We start from the raw sequence: 25,539 nt of genomic DNA on the forward strand, positions 1-25,539 counted from the left end.
GGCACCTCACCCGGGGCTATGCAGGTGTGCGAGGTGTCCCTCTGTTCAGGTGTGTGACCCGGTCCCCTCGAGCGCTCCGGGCTCGGTCCTGGCTCGGCCGGAACGGGGTCGCGGGCTCTTTAAGCGAGGGCCCGCCCCTTCCCTGCTCGGCTCCGCCCGTTCATCCCCTCCCTCCCCACCGCCCTTGCCGGGCTCCCATTGGCCGGGCGGCGCTGAGGTCCCGCCTCCCGGCGCCGCCAGCCAATGGGAGGAGCGCTGGGCGAGACCGTGGCCAGGTTGGTGCGGGGCCGATGGCGGCGGGTTCGTGAGGGGAGCGCTGGGAAGGGGGGTGGGAACCGGGACGTCCTGAGGGGAGCGGGGCTCTTGGGGGCAGCGGGAGACCCTGAGGGGAGCGGGGCCCCTGCGGGGAGCGGGATTCTATGAAGCGCTGAGGAGAGAGGGGCCCCAGGGGGGAGCGGGACACTCTGAGGGGATCCGGACCCCCCTCAAGTGCTGAGGGCGTTGGGGTCACCTGAAGCGCTGAGGGCAGCGAGACCCTGTGAGGGGAGCGGGACCCCCTTGAGTGCCGAGGGCAGCGGGAGCTGAGGGGCGAAGGACTCTCCAGCAATGCTGAGGGCACCGAGCTCCCTTGAGGGCATGGGGGTCCCCCCGAAGTGCTGGCGAGGTCGGGTCCCCAGAGGAGCCTGGGGAGAGGTCGGCAGCCCCTGAGGAGGGAGCTGTGCCGGGGGGTCCCACAGCAGCGTCCAGCCTGGTCCTGCCTGTGGAGCTCCCTCGGCACAGCCGAGCCCAGCCCGCAGCTGTGCCGTGCCCGGGGCCAAGGAAATGCCATTAAATCGTAGTGGTTTCACCTGAATAATCCCTTAGGGGTAGATGGAGAGCGTTAAGGTCAAGGATCCATAACAATGTGGCGTTTTCTTACCTATATCTCATCCTGACAACAAATTGTTTGTGGAGCTGGGGATTGAAGAGAAAAAAAAAACCAACCCGAACTTGCAGCTGTAGGCTGAGCAATAATTAAAGTGCTCAGGCAGGTTCTAGTCTTCATGCAGCAAAATGAAGTCTTGTTATTCGGGTTGAAGTTAAGTATAGCATGAGCTGTCCTTATTTAAAAAAAAAAAAAGTGCTCTTCCAATAACTTAAAATGTGGGTTCCTAAAGTGCAGAGACCTAAGGACTTATGGAAAGGATAACTTTGCTCAGTTTTTAATATCTGTTGGTAGACCTGATATATGTTTTGACGGTAATTAAAGCCAGTTTGCTCAAGGGACTGTGTTACTTTTTAAATAAAATTATAGAATGTAGCATTTAAAATGTTGAGCAACATAGTTATAAAGTGTTTTGTTTACAGGCTGACAAAAAAAAAAAAGGGAAAAAAATTACTGATTGCTGCAGTTTGAGTGCATAACTTTTTTAATATTGCTGGTAGAATGACACTTCTGGATTTGCCCCTTTCTGTGGTGAGTGTTCACACCTGCCAGCTTTCTGTGCATTCTCTGAATCTTTCATGCTGAGAGCTAAACACTGGTCTTGAGAAAACTGAAAGTGTCTGGGTTTTGTTGCAGGTGCTGCTGGTGTGAAAGATGAGGCTGCACGAGAGCCGGACAAAACCCTTCCAGGCTCCTGCCACTGTGCACACCTTCCCGGGCAGGCAGGTGTTCGTGTTCCCCAATGGCCGCTCAGACTCGGAGGAGTCCTCGGAGGAGGAGCTCAACGTGATGGAATTGCGGCCCAGGGGCAAGGAGCAGCAGCGGGGCAGCGCCCCCCGGGGCAGACCGGGGGACGTGGTGCTCCTGGAGAGGGAGCTCACCGAGGAGGACAGCCTCAACAAGCTGGCCCTGCAGTACGGCTGTAAGGTGAGGCTTAACCACCCCCAGGGGCTTCAACTGTGTCTGGTAGCTCTGACACCGGCAGGTGTTGCCCCTGTGTATTGTATGAATGGTCATTGTCCAGGTAAAACTGAGAAAGGCAAAAATAACTCCAGGCAGACACAAAAAATGGTTGTTCAGCCAAAAGCCTGGGAAGATGTTGTCAGCCTCACACCCTGCCTGACCTGCTTTCCTGTTTAATTTCAGTGACTAAGTGCAGGTTGTACTAAGTTATTTCAGTGAGGGCAAACATCAGGGAGCTGAGTGTAGAAATGAGGGCCAGGGCTCTGCTCTCAAGGAACATTGGAGGTTTTGAAGCAAATTGAGCAGTACAAAGAAACACCAGAGTTATGGGTGAGGTTTTTTGTTTATTTTTTGAAAGGTATCAGCTTACGTTTTGCAAGGAAGGTCTGAGTCTAACAGGGGTGGACGTGGAGAGGCGCCAAAGTTCAGTCCCAAAGTCCAGGTGCTGTCTGTGTTTGGGTTTTGGTTGTTTGCTGTCATCCCAAAGCGTGCACAGTTCAGGTGCCTGTGGGCAGGAGGGGAGGGCGTGTGCACAGTGAGATTTCTGAGTTGGAACAACTACACAGCACGTTTTCTTTGTTCCAAAAAAGAGCAAAACTGCTGGAAAGTTTAATTACCTGCTCTGAACATTAGAAGCCCCCTGTTGTTCAGCAGTTGGAGCTGTATTTTTAGAGCCCCCTTTATCTGCAAGCTGGACTGTGATTTGAGTTCCATGATGAAACAGTTGGCCAGCAACCACAGCGGGGATAATGATACAGCTCTGGCTCCAGTGCTGCCCTGCCAGTGCAGTCTGTCTTGCTTAACCACACAGCAGCTGTATGGTGCAGCTGAGGCAAGAGGCCTTAAAGGGATTGCAGCAATTCCTCCCCTCCCATGCCCTTAGAAACAAAAACAAAACAAAAAAAGGCACCCTTGTAGGTTCTGCTGACCAGCCCAATGCGTGTAGAGAAGCGAGTCTGGTAGGACTTGAATAGGCCCTGATTGGCCCCAGGAGAGCCTGAGAAGGCAGAGCTGAGCAGTGGTTGGGTATGGAGCTGTGTGCTGCTCTCAGCAGCACCTGGGCAGACTCACAGCAGTTGAGTGAACTCAGAGGAGGGAGATTCTGAACAGTTCTTTGGTTATGAAGAGTCTTGCTGTGCCTCTGCACTGTCACCCAGTTTTGTCCCTGCTGTGGCTGCTCCTCTGCTGCCCCACTCCTGGAGCCTTTCAGCTCCTCTGGAGGCTGCTGAGCCTGCCCAGGGGAAAAGCAAGCTGATGGAAGGGACCACATAGTCAGTGTTCTCCTCCCACAGGACAAAAACTCCTGCTTCCTCCCTTCCTTCCAGAAAGGGCACTTCTGACTTGTTCCACTTAAACTGAACAGGTACCAAAGTCTTTATTGTAGGAGAGTTGTCTATTTGTCTCTTAAAGACTGGCATGACAGTTTTCCTGTGTTTTATTTTATTTGCACAATTAAACAGCTTCTGAAAGGTCACAGGACAGCAGTGAGAACTGTAACCACAGCTGTATGGGCAAATGTGTGTAAAAATCCAAGAGGAACTTCTTGAAATCAATGAGAACTTGACATTGGTTTCAGAATCTGCTTGGGGAGGGGATAGTAATACAGTGCAACAAATAGCTGTGTCTGTGTGCCACAGATAACTTGGCAGAGATGCAAAGCACTTCAAAATTCTCATTTTTACTCTTGACCATTTATAGTCCTGGCTTGCTTTTGGCATTGTTCTTAGGCTGGGACAAGAGGTGCTCACTGCAGCCAAAAAATGAGTACAGAAAATAAGCCTAAATGCTTGTGCAGCCCAATCTCTTGCATGCTTCCCATCAGCTCTGTTTGTTGTTTCTGTGTGAGTGCTGCTCCACTTTCTGTTTCTAGAGTCTTAGCACCACACTGCAGTATTTGATTGCAGACACCACGGGGGATATTTACTGTCCCAGTAATTTGTTTTCATTGGAACAAATCCAGAAATTGAAACAGCACCTCAGTTTAGAGGCTCTGGGTGAGATTGTTATTTCATAACTAAGAAATTTTGCAGGGTTTAAGTCCAGAGCTGACACTGGGGCTGGCTGTGAAGAGCCCAAAGCAGTGACTGAGGATTCCTGTTGCTTCAGGGTCCCCAGATCAGGTCTTGGATTAAATGTGCCATTTTCAAAGTTCTCAAGCTTTGCAGAGTAAACATGAGATTCAGGCCCCCTTCTCCTCTCCTCTCTACTTCTGAGCAGAGTGCTTAGGAAGTAAAGTGGGTTTTTTTGTTTTAGCTCCCCAGTTTCCTTGGCAGCCTCAAGCGTGTGTGCAGTGAATGCAGGTCATGCTGTGATTTCTGAAGAGCAAAGCACAGTCCCTCTGCTGTATCTCTGCTGTGATGGATGAGAGGTGCTTTACCTGTTTGTGTTGCCTTTCTCTTTGCTTTGGCTCCCGCTGTTTTGTTTGTGCCCTCCAGCCTTTTCCTCAAGGTTCTTTCACATCTCCTCGGCTGCAGCGGAGAGCTCCTGGCACACACTGACATCCTGTTCCTTTCCTTTGACAGAGGGCTTAGTGCAGCTGAGAAGTTGCTGTGCTTGCTGGGTGGCTGTGAGTGGCCACTGGATTAAGCATCTTCTCTTATTTGATGTTAACTAAGGGCTGCTGCCTTGCCTTTGTCTTTGTATTGGCACTGCCTGTCCCTGCGTCTGATGCTGCACATTGGCTGCTTCTCCCTTGCTCTTCCTGCTGCTGGGTGGGGACACAGCTCACAGACAGGAGCCCTACACAGGAACCAAAGGTGGTGTCAGGAGCACAGAGGTGATTGTCCTTCTGCAGGACATGCTCAGGGGGAATGGGCTGGATGAGCTGCTGTCCTGCACAAGAGAGGTGTTCCTTGAGCAGAGGATGCTCGTGCCTGTGCAGGAGGTGCTCACCTGCTCTCCAGGCTGTGCTCTTGCTTTCAGAATGGGTGTGCTCCCAAAATGGAGCTCTGATCACTCTGAAATAATTTCCTGAGCAGGAGATGCTCACACTGTTGTTGTGCTCTCACCTTAAGCACTTGTGTGTAAGGTATGAAAATAGTTTTTAAAAGGATCTGTTAGATAAAAAGATTCTTTTTGCCTTAACTGAGAGAAGGGCAAAGAAAGCGAGGGGAAAGAAGAGCATTATGGAACAAAATACAGCAAGTGCAAGAGATGGAGGTTGTAGGCTGATTTAACAGGGGACTGACTCTATCCTGCAGGGCCTGGAGCACCCCTGGAACTGCTGGAGAATCTCTCAGAACATCAAACCAGTTGCATCCACGGCCTGCTTGTATTCCTTGACAGATCCTTGCACAGTGGTTTTGTAGCTGCTTCCTGCCTCACTCCTGGGCTGTCCTGCCCTCACTGTTTGTGTCCTTTCTGGATTCCTTAGGTTGCAGATATCAAACGCGTCAACAACTTCATCCGGGAGCAGGATCTGTACGCGCTGAAGTCCATCAAGATCCCGGTGAGGCCCCACGGGCTGCTCACGGAGAGCGCCGGAGCCCTGCGGCCGCCCCCGGCAGGGCCCACCCAGCCCGGCCTGACGCGCGTGGAGCCACCAGAGCCCGACCCCAGTGCGGGCAGCTCCGCTGGCAGCCGGCGTCTCAGTGAGTACTTCAGGGGCATCGACCAGAGCATCCAGGACGCCGTGCAGGTGGAGGTGCAGCTGAACACGGAGTACGGCGGGGAGGGGCTGGAGAGGCCCCTGCCCGAGGCAGGGAAGCGGGACGCTGGGAACGGCGCGGACTGCGGAATCCAGTGGTGGAACGCCGTGTTCATTATGCTCCTGATAGGAATCGTCCTGCCAGTGTTTTATATAATCTATTTTAAAACACAGGGCCTGGTGGCCCACTCCTCTAACATGACAAACTCAAATGTTTCAACGGCTGGATAGGAAGGGAAATTACCACAAGGCTCAGTCGTAGGAAAAAAAAACCTAAGGTGAAAGGGCAGCCCACTTCAGCCTCTCCAGCAGTGATGCCCGTATGCTCGTGACTGACTCAAGTGCACCCAAGGGGATACGACAATACAGATTATTTTTATTTTTATAATTAGCTGATGATGTAATCCTGAATTTGACTGAAAATGAGGTGATGTGATTATGATAGGAAAAAAAGGATGCTTTGTTGCTTACAGAGATCATCACCCAGGTGGCTTCAGAGTTGGGAACTCCATTGAGGGAAAGTATTTTGTAGCAATTTACTCGTTATGGTTGCTTCAGGTTATTCTTAATGCCTTGTCTAGAAGCAAATTCTTTGCTGCTGAGCTAGAGAGTGCAGTATTAATGTGGTTGGAAAGTTGGGGGTTGTTTGCATTTTAAGGAAACACTTTTTGCCGGACTAGAAGTGGGGGACACTTTTTCTCAGAAGTGTCATTTTTGTCTCTTGCAGACCATGGTGGTTTTGGCCTGCTTGACCCTAATGATGCCTTCTGGGGCTCTAAGCTGGGTGTGCCAGGGCACGATCATGCTGCCAGCACCCCACCTTGTCACCCCCCTGAGCAAATCTTTGAACTGTGTTCCATTGGGATGCCTCAGGCCCAACCCTGGGAAGAGCCCAGACCTCTTCCCCTCAGTGAAATCCTTCCGAGATCTCAGTGCAGGATCTGTGCTGTTCCAGGGTGCTGCTCAGCCCTGCATGGCCCTAGGTGGGCAAGGGGTGTTGGACGAGGACAGGAGAGCATGAGAGAGGAGTCACAGGCACTTCTCAAGGGCTCATTTGCTGGCAAGAGGTCTAGTCAGTATTATTTGCTAAAAAACTAATAATAGTCTATAGTGGTGCTTCTGAGAGACCCAGGCTCAGTCATGGAATTAGTTCCTTGTGTGCAGTCTGAGTGGGAGTGAAGTGGGAGCTGGGTGCAGGTTGCAAGGTCCAGGACAGAAGTCCAAGAAGAAAGAAGGGTGAAGCCTTTCCGGGAGAGGACTGTGACACTGCTGATTGTGACAGTTTCTGTGAACTGACCACATGCACTGAAAAGCTTCACAGGGCAGTGGAGGTGTTGGTCAGCCCAGGGCTGTGCTCTTCAGGGCCACTCAGCAAACACTACCTGCTGCAAGGGAGCAGCAAGGGAGGCGTTGGGAGCTTTGCTAAACAGAAGAACTTCCCTCAGAAATTTGATTCAGGAAATTCTGGGCCTGTGGGCAGAGGTAAAGGCTTTCCTGGAACCAACCACTACATGTGTGGGCAGGTGAGGTTGTTGCTGAGGGTGAGGGCAGGGCTGGTGGGCAGGTGCAGGAAGCTGCTGTTCCTTGTCCCCACCTTGGCCCAGCCCCATTTGCAGCTTCCCAGCTGCCAGCAGGATCACGGAGCTTTTCCAGCTTCCCTTGGCAGCCTGAGGCTGGCTGGGGCAGAGCAGGGGCTGGAGAGGGGCTGTGGTACGAGCACCTGCTGTGCAGGTGTGGCCTCAGCCCAGCCTGAAGGACTGCCTCTGCCTGGCAGTGTCTGCCCAGACAGAGAGGATTGACGCATCTTCAGCAAGGTGAGGACCCCACACCACACAGGCACAACTGTGTGCTGCTACAATGAGAACCTGTGTTCCCTACAACTCTCAAAAGTGGGAACCTAATTTTATAAATGAACACTCCAAAGTATCTTATACTGAACAAAATCTTGTATTTTTCTTCTGTGAAGAGCTGTATCTCTGTTCTGGGGAGGGGGCGGGACCCAGTTCTTACATTTTTAAATAAATCCACATGAAATAAAAGCACAAGGGGCACAGCCTGTGCTTTATTTGCTACCACACAGCTGAGCACCTGCCTTAGAACGAGGGGCCCCTTGCAGCCTCACCTCAGCCTCTGCAGTGAGCGGGAGGAACTAGGGCTGAGGCAGGACTGCCCGTGGGCTCTCCACTCTCAATGGACCCTGGTTCATCTGCCAGTTTCTCCACGTTTTATAGAAAGGTTCTGAGCAGGTATCAGTCCTTGAGTGCAGTAACAAGCGTGTGTGTATCCCTGTGGATGAAAATCCTCATGGCTGCAGTTAAGAACCAACACCTGGAACCTGGACTGACACCTGGAGGGGGCACGGACGCGCCGGACGGGACCAGTGCTCTGCAAACACGAGAGAGGCCGGAGTACACAGTAAAAGCCAGTATCTTTACTTTAGTGAATGCAGGATACAAATATTTTACAACAACCTCTAGCATTTTCTTAACCATTTGATAAAAAGTTCACTAGAATATTTATTGTATATTGAAGAAAAAACAACACATTCAGGGAAAAAAATTGAGATTAACTTATTTTTTTTCTTAAAAGATTCGTCTCAAGGATGGCAACAAAGTCCAGCTTGTGCCGCCAAACGGCTTATCAGCATTAAACCGTGAACAGCTTCTTGTGAACTGTTGACTACAAACATTTACCAAATACATAAATCTCTTTTAAAAAAGCCATTTTAAATATAGCAAAGCAGTGTTCTCTTGCACAGCAAAGTGAAGAAAGGTTCTACTAAGATTTAAATGTTTTTTACATTGGTTAAGTCTTTCTTTCACATTCGGATTTAACTTCTGCCCAGGATCAATTGTTAGGAGTTGTTTTGTTCCTTATTTACTATGTATTTCTTGTGCGCACAGTAACTCGCAAGTTTCTGATGCATTAGTGTCCTTGGAGGGAAGGCAAGGCTAAAGCAGTTCTCTCTGACGAGTCCCTGACATCGTGGCGTTCTCAAAACTATCGTGAGAGCTCGAGGATGGAGGTGATTTGTCACAACAGAGATAAAAATCTTAAATCGTTCAGACCTGACTGGGTTCAGCCCAGGATTGGATCCACTTGCACTTCAGTCAGCAGAGATAATTTTAAAAAGTTTTTTCTTTTTTTAACCTGTTGAAATATCTGTGCTATGTCATCTCTTTTTTTTTAATATAAAACATTTTTACAATTTCTAAAAAAGTATGTTTCAAAGTGAGTTACTTGTTATTAAAAACCAGGATTCCCATGTCCTCGGTGGCAGGAGGTGCTCCCCGAGACCGGAGGGCTGTGGAAGGACGTTTCTGCCGGGGCTGGGGCAGCACAGGGCCACTCCCTTGCCCAGCTCTTTAGAACTGATTCTTTTATTTTTTTAATTCATTGGTGCAATTTCAATACAAACTCTAACCCTTGTGTAGCTTTGTCTTTAAGAAAACAGTAGTTAAGTACTGTTTAAAAACCTGCATAGAAATAAAGACTATTGAGATACAGTCAGCAAAGCCATCTGATAAGGCACACAAGAAAATAGACAGTAAATGTGAATGCAGAACTCCCACTCGGATGTACAGCAAAGTTCATACAGGTGCATAAATCATGGAACTCACATCACTGATCAGAGCAGCAAAAGGTTCCAGGGAGCAGCAAGTGAATTCGGTCACTGGGGACACAGTGGCCATGGGGATGTGTCCCTTCTGCCTGCACCCTCCTGCCAGCCGGGATGAACCCAGGAAAGGGGAAGCAGTTCCAAGGGAAAGGCCGGAGGGCACTGGAGCCCCTGCGGCTTTTAATGCTGCCAGGACAACGAGACAGGGCTGGAGGCCACAGGTACCTTCTCACCCCTCCCTTACAGCATCAAGGGATTTTTCTTAACTGAAAAAAAAAAAAAGCCCAAGCAAAAAATGTAATAAATATCAGGGCTAACTCTGAAGAGTTTGGGCAATCCCACGGCTCTGCAGCTTCCACCCAGAACCAGCACTGCCAGCCTGGAAGTGACAGGGAGCACTGGTGGGATCACGGCCCCGCATCCAACACCAAACCTGCTCCCAGCCCAGTCTCGTGGCACAAGGGGGCTCTGCATTCCTCCCTCTCTTGGAAGCAGCAAATTTTTCCCAAACCACTTGCCAACTCACAAAACCTTTTGTGCTCCTCTGATATGTGTCATTTCCCTATCATGAGAAATTAGGTCAAGTTTTTCCACTGTTTTTTTTTTCCTCCTCAGAAGAGGCAGCTTTAAAATGATGCCTTAAAATGTGTTGTAACAGATTTTTTATATTTATGCAGGATGAACTTAACACCGGATTTTTTTTTGCCACTTTGCTATTTATATACATATATATAAAATGTATAATGAAGCTTAACCATACAGCACAGAGATTACAATTGAACGGCACACATTCACCACCAGTGAGGGGGCCAACCCCTTTATACACCCTCTGAAAAATCTGGATAATAATATTAATAATAATTAAAATCCAAAGAAAGTACAGTATATTTAACAAAATAGTAAATATTAAACAGTGAATACTCTACTTAATAAGGACCTCGCCTTGTTTCAAGTTGGCGTCAATCCACAAAAATATACTTTTTAATCTGGTGACCGTACAATACATAGGTACTTACACCAAAGGTGATAATATATTTAGGATGCTATATACACAAAGAGTTTGGCTCAAATTTAAATTTACATATAAGTGTTCATGGCTTATTTTTCCCCCAAGGTTCCGCCTGCAAGTTTTTCCTTTTCATCTTTGAAAGCAAAAACTAGAAAGTCAAAATAAGATAAAACTATACTCTACAAAAAAGCTACAACATACAGCTTTGGCTTATATAAATAATTCATAGCAGAATGTGTTCAAAAGTACTGTATATAACTTTATATATAGTCTTCAATTCATTAGGGTATTGTTTTCTTTAATATAAAATATACATGAGCTAAAATCCGTTTCTATATTTTTCAAAGGTATGAACGTAAAAACAAATTTGTCAAACATATTCCAATTATAACTTAATATATTAATTTTATTTTGTTAATGTTCTATTTTCTAGGCTAATATTTTCTGAATATTTCATGCGAGTTCTCTATGCTCTCTTTCACTCATTAAAAAAATCACTTCTTTGACCCAATACACTTTTTTTTTTTTTTTTGCACGTGCAAAACAGGGTTTTTGTTTTTTTTTTTTTTATTTCTCATAGCATCAGCCCTTCTCCATGCACCCTCTGCAATAGAGACCCATGCCAGGTTGGGTAATAGAAAGGTCAGTTTATGTACAGTATTGCTTTCTTCTTCCTGCTTTTCTACTGCTCTGCTGCTACAAAGCAATTATTTCTTAACTACGAGTAACCATAGAGCTGACTACACACAGGGACGGTACTACAGGCGAGCCCTCGCTCGGATGGGTGTGGAGGAGGAGGAGACACTGCGGGGACGCCGCTCTGCGCGGGCCGGGCTGGGGTCACACACGAGTCCAGGTAAGTGCCAGACTAGAGATCAAACCTACGGGATTGTTCTGTTACTTTTACCAAGGGACATCTGCAGCTATACAAGAGTTTGTCGTAAGTGCCTGATGATTGGTGTATGCTACACACACTAGCACATATATATGCATGTGAAGATATATATATGCACGTATGTATATACATATAAATATACTTATTCATGTCCTTATTTATAAATTTAGATATGTCAGGACAGTTCATTTTGAGAACACAAAGCTGAGAGGGCGGCACCGCGGGTTTATGTCACCCACGTGTCCATCCTCATGCGTTTTACCGAGGGGCTCTCCCGATCCTCTGCGTTGGGTGGCCGCCCCAGCACCACGGGCGAGTGGAAGTCGCTGCGCGGGTCCTCGCGGTCGCTGCCGTCGTAGGAGCTGCTGGAGCTGCTCAGGCTGTCGACTGGGGAGCGCCCCAGCTCCTGGCGCGACGGCGGCGGCGGCGGCTGCGGCTGCTGCGGCTGCTGCGGCGGGAACCCCGAGGGGGTGACGCGGTCCCGGGGAGGGGAGATCGGTTCCGATTTGATGTTGATGTTTTGGTTGGTGTTAATGGAGAGATTTGAACCCTGAGATAGCTGGCTGCCAGTGCTGGGGAAAGAAAACCAAAAGGTGCAAATCAGAAAACAGAGAAAGTGAAAGCCAAGTGACAATTCGCGTGTCTGTGATGGTGAGGGGCTCAGCACAGAAATAAATGCAGTTTACTGGGAAGAGCAAAGGTGAAAAAAATCATGAATTAAAGGTCTGAGCTGCATTTACAAAAGTTCAGAACAGATAAGTATTTTCTATTGCCAAACAGTTTGGTCACCACACAGGTGCCCCCTTGGTGAGAAGCTGAGCCTGCAGGGACACAGCTCATTAGCTGGAGACTGGAGGTGACTGAAGGGACAAACACCCCGACACACAAATGTTTTCAGCACAGACAAGAGGTGAAAACGTGCTGAATATTCCCTTGGTGCAGCTGCTCCAGCCCCCCCAGTGCTGCCCTGGTGCCCTGGGTACTTACACAAGAGAGCTGAGGGCTGCGGGACGGAGGTGGTGCTGCTGCCAGGCAGACACCTGCCCCAGGGACAGCATTCCTGGGGAGTTAAACCCCTGCAGGGCAGACAGGTCTGCGCTAGTCAAGGAGTAATCTAAGAGGGAAAAACAAATAAATAACAAAATAATGTATGGGGGGGGTTATATATATAACATACATATATACATAAACACAAATACAAAGGCTTTCTGTCCAAAACAAATAAAGGCAGCTGACCCAAAGGAATCCAGACATGAAAACTCTGAAGTCTGGGAGCAATCCTGCCTCACAGGGAGCTTAACAGTACAGAGGCCTCCAAATGAAAAATTTTTGCATTCTGCTTTCAGGTCCTCCATGTTGCTGTCTGAAAGCTTGTTCCAAACCCACATTACTGCAGTGTACATACAGAGGTGTGCACCTTACAGTAAGACTTGGCCCTGTGCTGTCAGAGACCCACACACATCCCTGCAAGACCCTTACAGAAGGCCTCAAGAGTCCCAGCTGCTCCCAGCAGGTGAAGTTTCTTGGGCTGCCTTTTTTCCTTTTTTCATTTCTTCTCAGTTGTCACTTCTACTGAAACTCTGAAAACCCTCACACGTATTTCTGCACAGCTTCAGAAAGGTTTGTCCCAAGATGACTGACCCAAAAAGCCCCTTTTGCAAAACTAAAACTGAATATAAAAAAAATAAAGAAAAAATAACAACTTGGCACCCCCTGCAGTTACCCAGACATGCACTGAGCCTGCAAACCAGCCAGGCCTCCAACACCTGCCCAGGGCAGCCCAGGCACACCCTGGAGATGGATGTGCTGGGCTGATGGGATTTGTCAGAGCAGACCTGAAAGAAACACTGATAGGAATTCAGTTCCCATGTAATTTTTTTCCACTGCAATTACAGCTTTTATGACCATGGACAATTAACTTCTGACACTTCAGACAGAATGTGTCTGGTGACAGGGCTTTGAGGAGGTATTTTTCCAAAGAGCACACAAGTCACTATGCAATTAGCTGCATTATTAATTCCCTAAATAATCACGTATCTGCTGGCAGTGACAGGAGGACACCCCTGCTGCAGGAGTGACCTGATGTGAACACACAAGAGCACCTTCTGCACCACAGAACCCATCACTGCTCTGACCCCCACAAGCAGTGCTGGCAAGTTTGTACCTCTGCAAAACAACTGACCTGAACGTAGGAATTTATGGCTTGGTGTGCTCTGCTCAGGTGTCAATTATTAATTAACTGATTGCAGGGGGTTTTAACATTTTTTTAAATGCCTGGATTGTTTTAGAAAAGTAATTCAGTTAGTTCTTCCTCCAACAATCTACAGAATACCAAAACATATTATATAAAATAGGGTATTTGTGGAAAACTGATAGCCAACATTTTAATTAAGGATCCAAGAGCTGAAGCTATCCCTTCCAGTCCTTAAAAAAACAACCTTATCAATCCAGAAAAACAATTATGGTTATTTCAATTTTATCTTAGTCGTTGAATTGCAAAACTGAAATTGTGCTGTAAGTGGAGACTACCCTGAGAATCCCCAGGCGATAATTTGGTTTCAACATCAAATTTCTTCCTGCAAATCCCCTGAAAGGTTCAGTCTAATAGAAATGATTCTGAAGTGTGTGAAAACCACTAAAGGCTAAAAGCTTTGCACAAATTATTTGCATTCTCAAAGGAAATGGGCTGGAGTTTAAAATCACACCCCAGCACTTGTCCATTACGTAGGACATCAGTTCCCATTGCCTTTGCTGCTTCCTGGTGTTCCAGCCAGCAGCTCACAGGTTATTCTGAGTGAGGGATGCACCCGGCGCTGCTCCCTGAAGCAGCATCCAACTGGACAGAAGGGCTCTGTCAGGTGAAACTCAGTGAGGCTCCTCTGAGCAGGGACCAGAAGGGTTCGCTTTGAACAGCCACTGAACACAAGAGCTGAACCACCACTGGGGCAAGAGTCAAACCAAGGCCTGCATGTCCAGCTACTCACACTTCAGCTGATCACCCAAAGCAAGCCCCTGCTCTGCCCATGAGGCTGCTCCTCCAGCCCAGCTGCTGCACTCCCTGCTTCAGACTTCACCCTCTCAGGGCAGCTGTGTTTGCATCGACTTAACAACTGGGCTGGAGCTGCTGCAGGGCAAATACAGCCCCTGGCTGAGGGGTGTGAGGAGTGCAGGGTCCCAGCATAGCCCCTGGCTGGTGGGTGACATCGGTGACAATCCCTCTGTGCAAACTCCTGGCTGCTGCGCTGCCCAGGGCACAGAGAGGGGCTCGGGACACCGCCAGCTAATGAGCTCATTAACACAAGAAGACAGAAGAGTATGTGAGGTGCTTGGCTGGCTAAACTAAAACTGCAGTGAAGACTTTCAAAGCTAAGAGTGGAGAAAACGTATAAAATCCCATCTTTGGGATGTGGAATTCTGCCAAAGCCCTGGTGGGTGCTGGACAATCTTTTTGATGAAGAAATTTTCCGCAATATCCAACCTAAACCTCCCCTTGTGCAACTTGAGGCTGCCGTTGCCTCATGTTCCATCACTTAGTACTTGGTTTTCATTAACTACTTTCCCAACCAGCAAACCACTCATCACTTTTACATTACCAACTGCCTTACATCACACCCAGCATGGATAAAAAGTAGTTTTAAGGTCCCGCTAACAATAAAACTATCTGAAGAAGAGAAGTACTGAAGGAACAGCCGTTGCCTAAAAATGAGGCACTCCAGTTCCTGGCAGGATTGCTACAGGCTCAGTTTTGATGAGAAGAGCCTTCATTCAAACTGAGGAGGAAAACAAAGTCAGGTGTCACAGAAATGTGAATTTTCTGGGCTTCTGACTCCTGTGTGCAGTCCCAGCCCTGACCCCAGCTGTGGAGGCCCGTAGGCCAAGAAGGAAAAGAATCCAGAATACTCTCTTGGAGGGAGAACCCCTCAGGCAACAGCCTCCATTTAGGGTGAGAAAAAGGCTTCTCCCAGCACGCTTTGCTGTTGCATGCAGATGTAATGTATCCTATTGGTCCTTCCCCTCCGTTCTGCCCCTGTGCCCTCATCCCATTTGCTCAGGTGTTCTGTCCCACCCCTCAAGATCCCCATATAAACCCCTGCTTTACCTCCCTCAGGGGTCTTCAGCCCTGGACCCTTCTGAGGATGAAGCTCAATAAAGGCTCTCCCTGGAACCCAACACGCAGACCCTGTCCCTCCTTGTGCATGGCCCGGATCCCAGGAGAGTTGAAAAAACCCGGTGTGGGCACAGGTGTGAGCAGAGCCGTGCCTGTGCCCCAGGGCTCTTTTGCAGGACACTGCTCCTGCTCTGAGCAGCGCTGCGCAGGCGGGCGCTTACCGGTGCTGGGGGCGCTGTCCCAGGTGGCCGTGTACACCAGTCCCTGCGGGGGCAGGCTCGGAGTCGTCACCGACAGCACGGGGGTGGCCAGGGGCTGCGTGGACTGAGAACTGCTTATCCTTTGGGTGTTCTGCAAGGGATGGAAATAACAAACCTTGTGAGCCCAGGGAGAACAACAGGAAATGCAGTGCCAGCGTAACAGAGCATTGCATCCCAGCGTGCTGCTCTGCTGTGTCTGGGTTAGGAACACATCCTTTTTGTCAGGATTGGTTTTCTAAAAAAGCTAAAATATTTCAAGACAACCAAAACGATCTTGGCAAACTGAAATGAAAAATTAATTGAAGGCTCACTGGGCCACTTCCCAAGCATGCAGATTTCAACAGTGTTAGCGGTGTAGGACACACAAAAATTAATGCAATTTCTTAGGGATACACACAACAATTCTCAGAAGTTCTTAAGTGATTTAAGAGTTTTGAGTCTTATTTTTAAAGAGGTTTTAGTGCAGATGGTGAGGTGCAGTTCCACCAGAAGAGATTCTCCCACTTCACAGTTGTTTATCCAATTTTCCAAATTTCAGCTGCCAGTTTTGACACTATGCTGACTACACCTGTCCTGAAAGGAACACAGAGATCTTCTAAATTTGTGTTGATAAGACTTCAGTGATAAAATAATCTTGCTGTTCCCATGGTTCCTGAGAAACTGAGAGAGTCCTTGTTACAATGCAGATATGTTTCCAAGCAAATGACACTGGAGTTCACAAAGAGCAATGGTGCTTTTCTGACAGGGAAAATAGCTAAACTAGATTGTCTCAGATAACTCAACTGGGGCACAATTTGGCTTTTTAATAACAGCATTTCTTTCCTATATACTGGAATGAACATCTGCAGCAAACATATCACTCAAAATAAGCTCTAACCAAATTTGCTGGTTAGAAAATTAATTAAACACTGTGGTGAACAGCACCAGCCAGCAAAGCTGCTGCCACAGAATGCTCTGCTCTCCACGGTGGTAACTGCAAATCTTCCTGAAAAATACGAGGTTCAACACCATTTGGCCATGACAAATACTGTCAAGAACAGAAAATGCTAGGGTTTTATTTTTCAAGAACAGATATTTACTTTTATCTGCACAATACTTAGAAATAGCAGCAGTTTCTACACCCTGTATTTCTACAAGGAGCTGGGTTTCAATCTGCTGGAAATCCGTTTTCTTAAAGCAAACTTCCCTCTATCTCTGAAAAAATATTTGCTACAAAAGGAGCAGTTTCTCATCTCTTTGGTAGGGATCCATTTCATAACTTTACAAGACTGAACTTACCACTCCTTTCCCTTATTTCAGACACAGGTATTTCAGGAGCTGCAGCACTTAAATTTTTTCTACACTCTAATCTTGAGAGAACGAGCAGCATTAAAAATGCATCATTCCCTTAAAAATATCAGAATGAGCAGGTACAGAAATGGGGCTGTGTTCAATTTTAAGCTTAAATTTATGAAGATGAATTGAGGGTTATCAATCTTGTATCTTTCCCATTTAAAGAAAGAAATATGTATCACAGCTCCCATATTAAAATTAGCCACAGCTGTCACTGGCTGCCAGCTTCTGATCTCTCTTGTGTCTGGCTGCTCTTGAATTCCCATCTTTGAGCCTCCCAAGGATTTGGGGGCTCTCTGGCATTTGTTGTCAAACACACACATTGGCAGATGTGCCCACTCTGCTTCAGAACTCCCAGGTTTCAAAGCTCCCAGAGAAAGTCCCTCTGATTTTCTGTAATTGATCCCTTTAAATCACTTACGTACTTCTGAAAATCTCCCCGAGACCAAGTTTATCTGGCATAAAGAGATGTTATTAGAGCAGATTTTTGTGTCTGTCAGGAATTGACCTTTCTCCAAAGCTTTCTTGGATGGCTGCCTATAAAGTTGGGATTACTGCATAATGGAAAAGTAAAGAGGAATATACTGGGAAACAATCCAGACCAAAGGATTTCCTTATGGGATTTTTTTTCTTTTGAGTGGCTAATAAAGGTGGTTTTCTGAGGTAAATTCTTTCTGAATATAATTCTTGGAACACTCAGCCACACAAAGACATTAAGCAATACTAATACTTAGATGAGCCCAATATTTGTTGTCCTTGCATGACAAATTTCAGGATTTTTTAAAAAATCTTTTTAACTGGTGCAAAGGTAGCAGGAAGAATCCAGTATCTTTATTTCATGCTCTGCTACCGTTGGTAGCTGCTTTCACATTCAGCTCCAGCCACAGAGAGAATGATCCCAGCTGGGATTTGGAGCTGCTTCCCAGCACGGGGATTAGCAGCAGCCAGAAGCCTGCAGGTGCAGCCTGTGTTTGTTTGCCATGTTTGAGGCAGACCCTGCACCTTTCCTTTGTGCGTGCTCCTGGCAGAGCTGCTCCCACTTCCATCACTAGATGGCCCACGCCGCACAGGCACCACGCGGCTCCCAGCGCCCGGCCTCACCGGGCAGGGGAAACCCCCAGGGCAAGGCCTTGCGTCCCAATCCCAATCCCAGTCCCAATGATCTCTGATCAAGTGTTTTTACACTGAAATTTCCTTCTTGCACTGAAAATCAGACACTCCTCTCTGAAGGCAAGAGGAAAGTGGGAGAGCTCTTTCACTGCTCAATTAGCAAGACATCCCAATAATGCTTAAAAACTTCAATTTGAATTTCAAAAACCATTTTCCCTTACTTTTAAAATCTATTTCTGATATTTAAGGTAAAAAAAATCAACCAGCAGCATGCATTCATCAAGAAATTTATCTAAATCACTAATTTTTCCATGCTTTCATGCAATTAGAGCCTCATATTAGCAACAGGTCCATGTTCAACAAGAAGTCAAGGTCTGCAATAGGTTGATTTATTTCTCTCTGATTCTGACACAGCATCTTGTGCCTGGTTTGTGCCACAGCAGCCAAACAATTTGAAATTTGCTCTAAAAATAAGTTACGAATTATTTTAGCCTTACGTTAATTTTCCAGACAGAATGCCAAATGTTAAAACCTTTGGGGAAAAAAAAATAGAAAACACACAAATCCCAAGAGTTTCCTTTTAAAAGCAGAATGTCTTTCCACTGGAAAAAAAGGTAGAATTATTCATTTGCAATTCTCTGTTCCTTTTGGTAAACAGGGAACACCCCTGTGGTTTGATAATCTCACGCAGGATGAAATAATTCTAACCTCCAAAAAGGTGACCTCACCAGCAATGATGTCATCTCCTTGAAAGGAAGAGAAGTAACACAGAGCTGGTGTTACAATCTGAAGAACTTCACAAGTGAAGCCACTTCCTAAAAATATTCCAATAATTTAGGGGATAGGAAGTGATTATTTGTATTTCATACAGAAGGCCGTACACATCCTATACACATGGACAGTTACTTTGTAAGGCTCTTTTCCAATGTTCCCTCCAAGAAAAACAGAAACGTTTTCAGGAAAAAAAATCAGAAGTTTACAAATGGGAAGCACTGACTTTGAACGTGTTTTCAACTTGAATTGGTCGGGTTTTTAGTTTGATAAAACAAATGTATTTTTGTCTGCTACCAAGGGAACACTGGAATTATTTAAAATATGTAATGAAACTACAGTTAAAAAGCTGTAGTGAAAGACATTTCCAGCATCTTGCTGTCTCTCAGCAAACAGCAGCCCAAACTCACCAACTCCAATTCATCCTCCTCCGACTGTACTCAGCAAACAAGAGGGATAACACAGTTACTAAAAATAGCATTGCTTTCAAATGAAAGAAAAAGTCACGTTTGTGCTTCAGGATTTTGATTCATTTTAATTAATAATGTGGATTTGCCACCTGATTCTGTAGATAATACAGCTAGAAATGTAATACTTCAAGAAATTCGTGTCACATAAAACCTGCTGCACTGAGAGAACAATGGCTTTGGGAAATTGGTGCAGCAAGAGCCTGGTGACCCCAAGGACACGGCTGCACACGGGGATGTGCAGCACAGCAGTCTCTGGCTGCACTGATCCAATAAACCAGCTCTGCAACAAAATACTTTTCACATACAACCATCATTCCATGCCAGCATCTACTCTGAAATCTCCTAATTCCCCCAAAAACACAGACAAACCCAAAGCTAAATATGCTGTTGCTCTTCACAACCCAACATTAAACAGGTGCTGTGTGCCACGAACATCAGAACTGCATTATTGCTTCCATTTCTAATTAAAAGTGTAATTGTCACTGTAATGATCAGCCAGTGTACTTCCTATCTCTCCTACACTTCAGTATTCCTAGAAAAACCTTTTTTTTTTCAAGAATCATTACTCTGAGGCTAATTATAGCTTTTGTTACTTGGATTAATTTGGCATTATTCATCATGAGTACCAGTAACAAATGTAAGCACTTGTTGTAGCTTAAAGACAAATAGGAATTATACAGAGAGTACTTGTGTTGTTTATATCCTGCTCCTCCTGGTTATGGCCCATTCTTCCAAATACAGAAAACATCCACAGAGACAAAATGAAAATTTCTACATGGCAGCAAAAAACGAGGACCAAAGGATCTGGCCAAGTAAATTAAAGGAAAAACAGAGCAACACTTCCTGCAAGACCTGTTCTGGGCTCGAGGCCGTGGTTGCCTCATGGCTGACACGAAACCCGTGTGCTATTCCCAGCCTGGCTGGACAAACACTGGTGCCCAGGTGCCAAAGAGCAGAGCAGCACTGCAGAGCACTCAGTGCCCTTTGATGGCCCCGCTGAAGACACGAGAGTCCCGAGGACAGGCAAGGTCACGTTCCACAGTGCCACATCAGAGCAGTGCTGCTCTCAGCCCTTCCTCACCACAGAAGCTGCACTTCACATCCCACAGCCATTATGACCCAGGAAAAACAGGTACAAAATGTGCTTTAGGGCACATTAACAGAGCTCACATCACCAATAAGATCAGCCATTCCTCCACGGAATAATGGATAACCCTTTTTAAAACCCACATCCTCCAAACCACCGGAGTTCTCAGTACCAAGTCAGAGGGATGTCAGATCAAAACACCCTGGCCCTGTCTCTGTGATTGTGCTCTTACCACATTCAGGTCAGACTGCTGTTTTACAGCTGTAAAAATTCCTTACAAGCTGAACTTCTCCCCACATCACAATCTGTACTTCTGGTTTTCATCAGTGGCATTTCAGAATATGAACGCCCCTCTATTCCTGTACCCCATGGTAAGCAGGTGAGACAGCTCCTCCCTGTGCACGTGGGCAGAACAGCCCACATCCACAAAGCCAGACCCAGAACTTTAAATGTTTTAACTCACCAGTGGTGGCATCATGCCCTTGCTGGAGGGTGGGATGACGACACGGAGGTCGGGTTTGCGGTTGTTCATGCCAAGGTTTCCTCCTCCTGGTGGAGGTGGGGACTTTGTAGGCATGACTTTGCCTAGGCCATTCCCACCACCACTGGTACCAAGTAGACTTGGTGAAGCTCGGGAATTCACAAACCCATTTCCTGAAAGAGGAAAAACGAATGGACCATAAGACTGAGGAGAAGGACAATACAAAATTTTGGTGCTTACATACCAGTTATGAAATATTTATTTCACAAAACTTCCGATAACAAACTTCCCACAAGGGGCTGAGTATTGAACAATTGAACAAACACAAACCACTCTGACCAGAGGATCAATATGGAAAGGGAATATCACTTCAAGGGCATGCTGTGGCAGCTTAAACGCTGAGAAGAGCAAATTGCCAAAGAACTATTTCTAATAACATCCGTTGTGTTTAGTTTGTCCTTTGAAGCTCCTCCAGGCTGAGCCTGCAGAAAAGTGAGGGTTTTGCACAACCCCACTCGGTCCCCACCCCCACAGAGAGAGCATGGACTACACTGAATTGCTGCCTGGGAGAACAAAAGATCAGCTCTTAAAGTCTCTGTTTCTAAAATTTATTCTTCATATACCTCCAAGACATTCAGGACTAATTTCAGTATCAATACCTACTGTCTGATTATTACATTTATCAACAATGAGGGGAACAAATCCTTTCCCTTCAAATTCATTCCAGAGACACACATCATTTATACCCATAGGTTTCTTTAACAAGGTCTCTGTCTTACTCCTGGTACTCATTTTAAATGGAATTGGACAAGCAAAGCCTACAAGTCGGGGATTCAGCACTGAAATCTCCAAGAGTTGAATACGCTCAAGGTAGAGACCTCAGCTTACACTCAGAACTGACCAGAAAACAGCACCAAGGCAGTAAATCAGTCAAGTGCCCAGTATTCTATTTTCCCATCCTGACAGAAGCACCAATCATGTTAACCAAAATATATTTCTCAGAAAAATATTAAAGCCACATTCCAATCACAGAAACATATTTATAGCAACAATTCCCAAAATACACAAACCTTATTCAGCTGCAAACAGAAAAAAAGTTGTTAAGGAGAATTTTGCAACAGGGAACCCCATAGTTCACCCTACAGAACCTGTGTGTGTGTGTATAAATAAACACAATTCATAGTAAGATTCTGTTTGCACTAACACTGCAGGTCTGAAAGCAGCTTTTATAGGCACAATCAGGGAAAAGTCTGTGAGACAAAGTTCACTGTGTGGGAAATTCTCTCTTAATCGCCCATAGCGCCACGCTGGCATGAATTTTGCATTATTATTCTAATTTGAATAGGCCCCTATGCCCAATCCAATTTTATTGCATTAAATACATATTAATCTAAAAGCAATTAAAATAAGAAAGTTGTCAGTGTCACATTCTACCTTCTTTAGCAACATTTTTAATGCCTTTAAAAGCACAGCAAGAAGGAAGAACAGCAACATGTCTCAGCAAGGGCAAAAAACTTCATGGAGGTGCCTGGTACTACCAAGAGAGTCAGCCAGGGCACACTGAGAACCTCAATGGGAATTCACCAGGATGCTGTGAGGAGGCCTCCTCTGGATATACTCACTTTGTGGATTTCCCACTGTGCCAAAAGCCTGACCATACATGGATGATCTGATATGTCCCTTGAGTTTTCCAAGGTTAACAGAGCAAGGAGGAGTCATTCTAATTTAGTACTTTCCTGAAGCATTTGCATAAGAGGTATGGGAATATGACTTTTAACTCAGAAGTTATGGGGGAAAGAAGGAACACAGCAGAAAGTAAAGTTTTTAATGTTAGCATTCTTCCTTCTGTATTAAAAACCACAGCAAAAACTGATTTTGTGATTAAAGGATCTACATTCCTCAGCAGAAAACAGCAGAATTTATTCAGATGCTTCTAGGTTAGTGATAAAATTTAGGTGGAGTGGTTGAAAAGTTGGGCTGGAGCTGAGAATACACTAGAGCTAAATATACTCTTGACTGGTAGGAGAAAACTCTCCACAGCTGGGTCACATGGAAAAACCAACAAGCCAGAAGGAGAAATTAGTTCTGTGCTACCCTTAAGGTTCCTGAAACAGAGATGGTTTTCGTAGAATCTTGATTCTGTTAACACAGTTATGCATCAATTCCTATCCATTATAAATGAGAGCAGCATGAGCTACAGCCAGCCTGCAGAGATTGAGAGACATCCTACACAATGGACAGAGTAAAAATTAAATGGATTTGCAAACACTCTGGGGAGGAAAAATGCCAGAAAACGGCATAATTTTCACCAAATTATATCTGAAACTTTGCTATGGCACCTCCCATTTTCAGCAAAAATGCCAGAGCATTTAAAGAACTTACTGCTACAACGGAAGTAAAGTCTGAGCTTTAATGCAACAATAAATAGCATTTTATTACTCACTGGGGCTGTCAGTGTCACCTTTCCAAGGCAGGGCTGTGAGTTCTGAGCAGTTTAAGCTGCCCAACAATCCCACTCTGTACAAACAGTGGGGTTCTGTACACTTTGGGCCATCCTATGATACCATTTCCTGTTCTCTGGTTCAAGTATTTCGGTAGCCCGTGTGTTAAATCTGGACAGTGTCTCTCTTCCACACCCAGTCCAGTCATTTCCTGAGCCCTTATTCCAAGGCTCTGCCAATCCTTCAGAAACATTTCATGCTTTTAGTGGTGCTGTCAAAAACAACAAACTCTCTGCCACTGCCTGCTCTGCGCAGTATCAGGCGGCAGCAGGGCAGAGTCAAAGCATTTCTTCTGACAAAAGGTTGAGCACTTCTCCAAAGGAGTGTTCAGAATAAATTAAAATGGGAGAAACAGTAATAAAAAAATCTCCTAAGTGTGCAATACTATGAGTATGAATCCAATAGCAGTCCTTTGTGATAAAGAGCTGGCACTAACACTGAGCAAACACTGGAGTGTCTGTATCGATCACCTGAAGGATCATATGCTGGGGCTGCAATAAGAGTGCAGAATATTCATTTTTAGTATGAAACTTCAAGCCTTTTTCCTTTTAACAATCTAATAAGAAAATCAAATTACCAGTTAAGAGTGAAAGGATAACTAAATGTGTGGTATTTCTTAGAGCAAGGTCAGGAGCCAGAAAAAGATAATGAGTACAGGATGATGCAACTACACAGCCCTTTGCAAAACCGAGGCCTTAATAACCCCATAAATTCTACTTGCTATTTCATATAATACAGAAATTGTTTCTACCCTACCTGCTATAGATCTTCCCCAAAGACAATACTTTATGTTTAAAAATGTTTTCAAACTGGAAATCGAAACAGAATATAAAATCCCACATATGTGTAAAAATACAACCGTTTTTACTTCCCAAGGAAGATTTTTATTTAACTCTAATTCCTTAAAACAGACATGAAAGCCTGTTCAAAACAGTTCTTTGGAAAACAGACACCAATGCAAATATAAGCTCTCAATTATATGAATCATAATTTAATTAGATTTGATGATAACAAAACCTGCCAACGTACATTAGCTTACTTCTTGTTTAGTCAGAAAGTGTTTACTTTTGAAGCAACTTCTTTTCTGAAGTGAAATGTTACAACCCACCCATGATACCAACTGGATATTCTGCCTTCAGAGACATAATACAGCTTAATCTCATTTACTGTCCTGCAGCCCAAGACACAGCATTCAATTACATGAGCCAGACTCATATTTCACTATATAAATCACATCAGCTGAAACAATGGACACACGTGGCTGGAAAGTACTCCATGTACTTATTACTACTCAAGGAATAAATTACAGGCATTGATGCCATTAATCTTTCTTTTTTGGTGAGTTTTTTGTTATTGTTGTTTTTGGGGTGGGTTTTTTGGTTGTGGTTTTTTTGGGGGGGGTTGTTTTTATGTTTTGTTTTTTGTTGTTCATTTTGGAGAAAGACTGAACTCAGTTATACACAGTTTTGGAATAACTGTGGACAAGCAGCTAAACCATGTAAGATTAAGCAAAAGTAAGGATTGTAGTAAATAAATATTTATGCCTCCAGTGACATCATAAAAGCCAACAGACGTCACACAATTAGAAGCAAACTGAAGCCATTGATTCACAAGGCATCAGGAGGCCAGATAAGATCTACTAGAGGAAAACATTTACATGAAGAACCTTGGGCAGGGGGACATATTGCAAGTAAAACCAACAATAGCATTTCTGTGTGCATTAGTTGCTCAATTTGTTTACTTTGGGGTAAGTAAGACAGATTCAAGTGCAAATTCAAAACAGCACATGCCATTCCTACCATTTTCAGCTCTGTACAGCACTCACTGCTAATTCTACCATTGTTTCAAAAAGCTCCAGTTCTATATTAGCTTTGGAAAGAATTTACTGTAATATCTCAAGGAATCTGAAATAAACGTATTTCTACTGATCTTTACAAATCAATACCTTTGATAGTAATGTAAGGTCTTGAAACATGTCTAACATGTAAGATTTATGCTTCTAAGGCAGTACTTTAGATATTAGAAGGCAGCAAAAAAGAAATTCACATGACTAAATGTCAAGGGAATGCTTAGTCATGTTACAGAACTTTAAAAAGAGCTCATTTCCCAGGTTGTTGGAAATTTTCTTTTGCCTACAGCTACATAAAAGGAGAAAGAATTTTCAAGGATATTTAGAATTTAAAGGGGTGGTTATTATTAAGAATGCAATAGCAAACCTAAATAAAGGCATATTGCTCTTGTAGCTGAGTGAAACATCATCAACAGCAACTGCATGTCCTTTAGGTCTTCTGTCAATTAGATTACAGTTAATTACATCAGTTTATTCCTAAACTTGCTGATTTCCGTGTGTCTGTACAAACCC

General features: G+C 45.3%; 2 protein-coding genes across 5 annotated transcripts in view; one reads left to right on the forward strand and one right to left on the reverse strand.

Moving 5' to 3' along the window:
* Positions 1-357: 357 nt before the first annotated feature.
* On the forward strand, positions 358-7,489 carry LYSMD4 (LysM domain containing 4). The gene is made up of 3 exons (XM_050978438.1): positions 358-1,456; positions 1,562-1,852; positions 5,262-7,489. The coding sequence occupies exons 2-3, from the start codon at positions 1,580-1,582 to the stop codon at positions 5,763-5,765; spliced, it is 777 nt and encodes a 258-aa protein (XP_050834395.1). The 5' UTR covers positions 358-1,456; positions 1,562-1,579; the 3' UTR covers positions 5,766-7,489.
* A 454-nt stretch (positions 7,490-7,943) lies between these two features.
* Positions 7,944-25,539, reverse strand: part of MEF2A (myocyte enhancer factor 2A) — an 81,798-nt gene continuing 64,202 nt past the window's right edge. For all 4 annotated transcript variants that reach the window (XM_050978432.1, XM_050978433.1, XM_009090034.4 and 1 more), the window contains 4 exons: positions 20,659-20,849; positions 15,387-15,516; positions 12,045-12,171; positions 7,944-11,629 (listed from right to left, as the gene is read on the reverse strand). In XM_050978432.1, the coding sequence (XP_050834389.1) occupies positions 11,284-11,629; positions 12,045-12,171; positions 15,387-15,516; positions 20,659-20,849 (794 nt within the window). In that variant the 3' untranslated portion in view covers positions 7,944-11,283. The remainder of the gene's footprint in view (positions 11,630-12,044; positions 12,172-15,386; positions 15,517-20,658; positions 20,850-25,539) is intronic.

Source organism: Serinus canaria, chromosome 10 (genome assembly GCF_022539315.1).
Source record: "Serinus canaria isolate serCan28SL12 chromosome 10, serCan2020, whole genome shotgun sequence".
NCBI lineage: Eukaryota > Metazoa > Chordata > Aves > Passeriformes > Fringillidae > Serinus > Serinus canaria.

Excerpts from the sequence above, each read along its gene's own strand:
- LYSMD4 (XM_050978438.1), top strand. The coding sequence starts at position 1,580 with ATGAGGCTGCACGAGAGCCGGACAAAACCCTTCCAGGCTCCTGCCACT. Across the intron at positions 1,853-5,261 it reads CCCTGCAGTACGGCTGTAAG|GTTGCAGATATCAAACGCGT; the intron begins GTGAGGCTTAAC and ends TGGATTCCTTAG.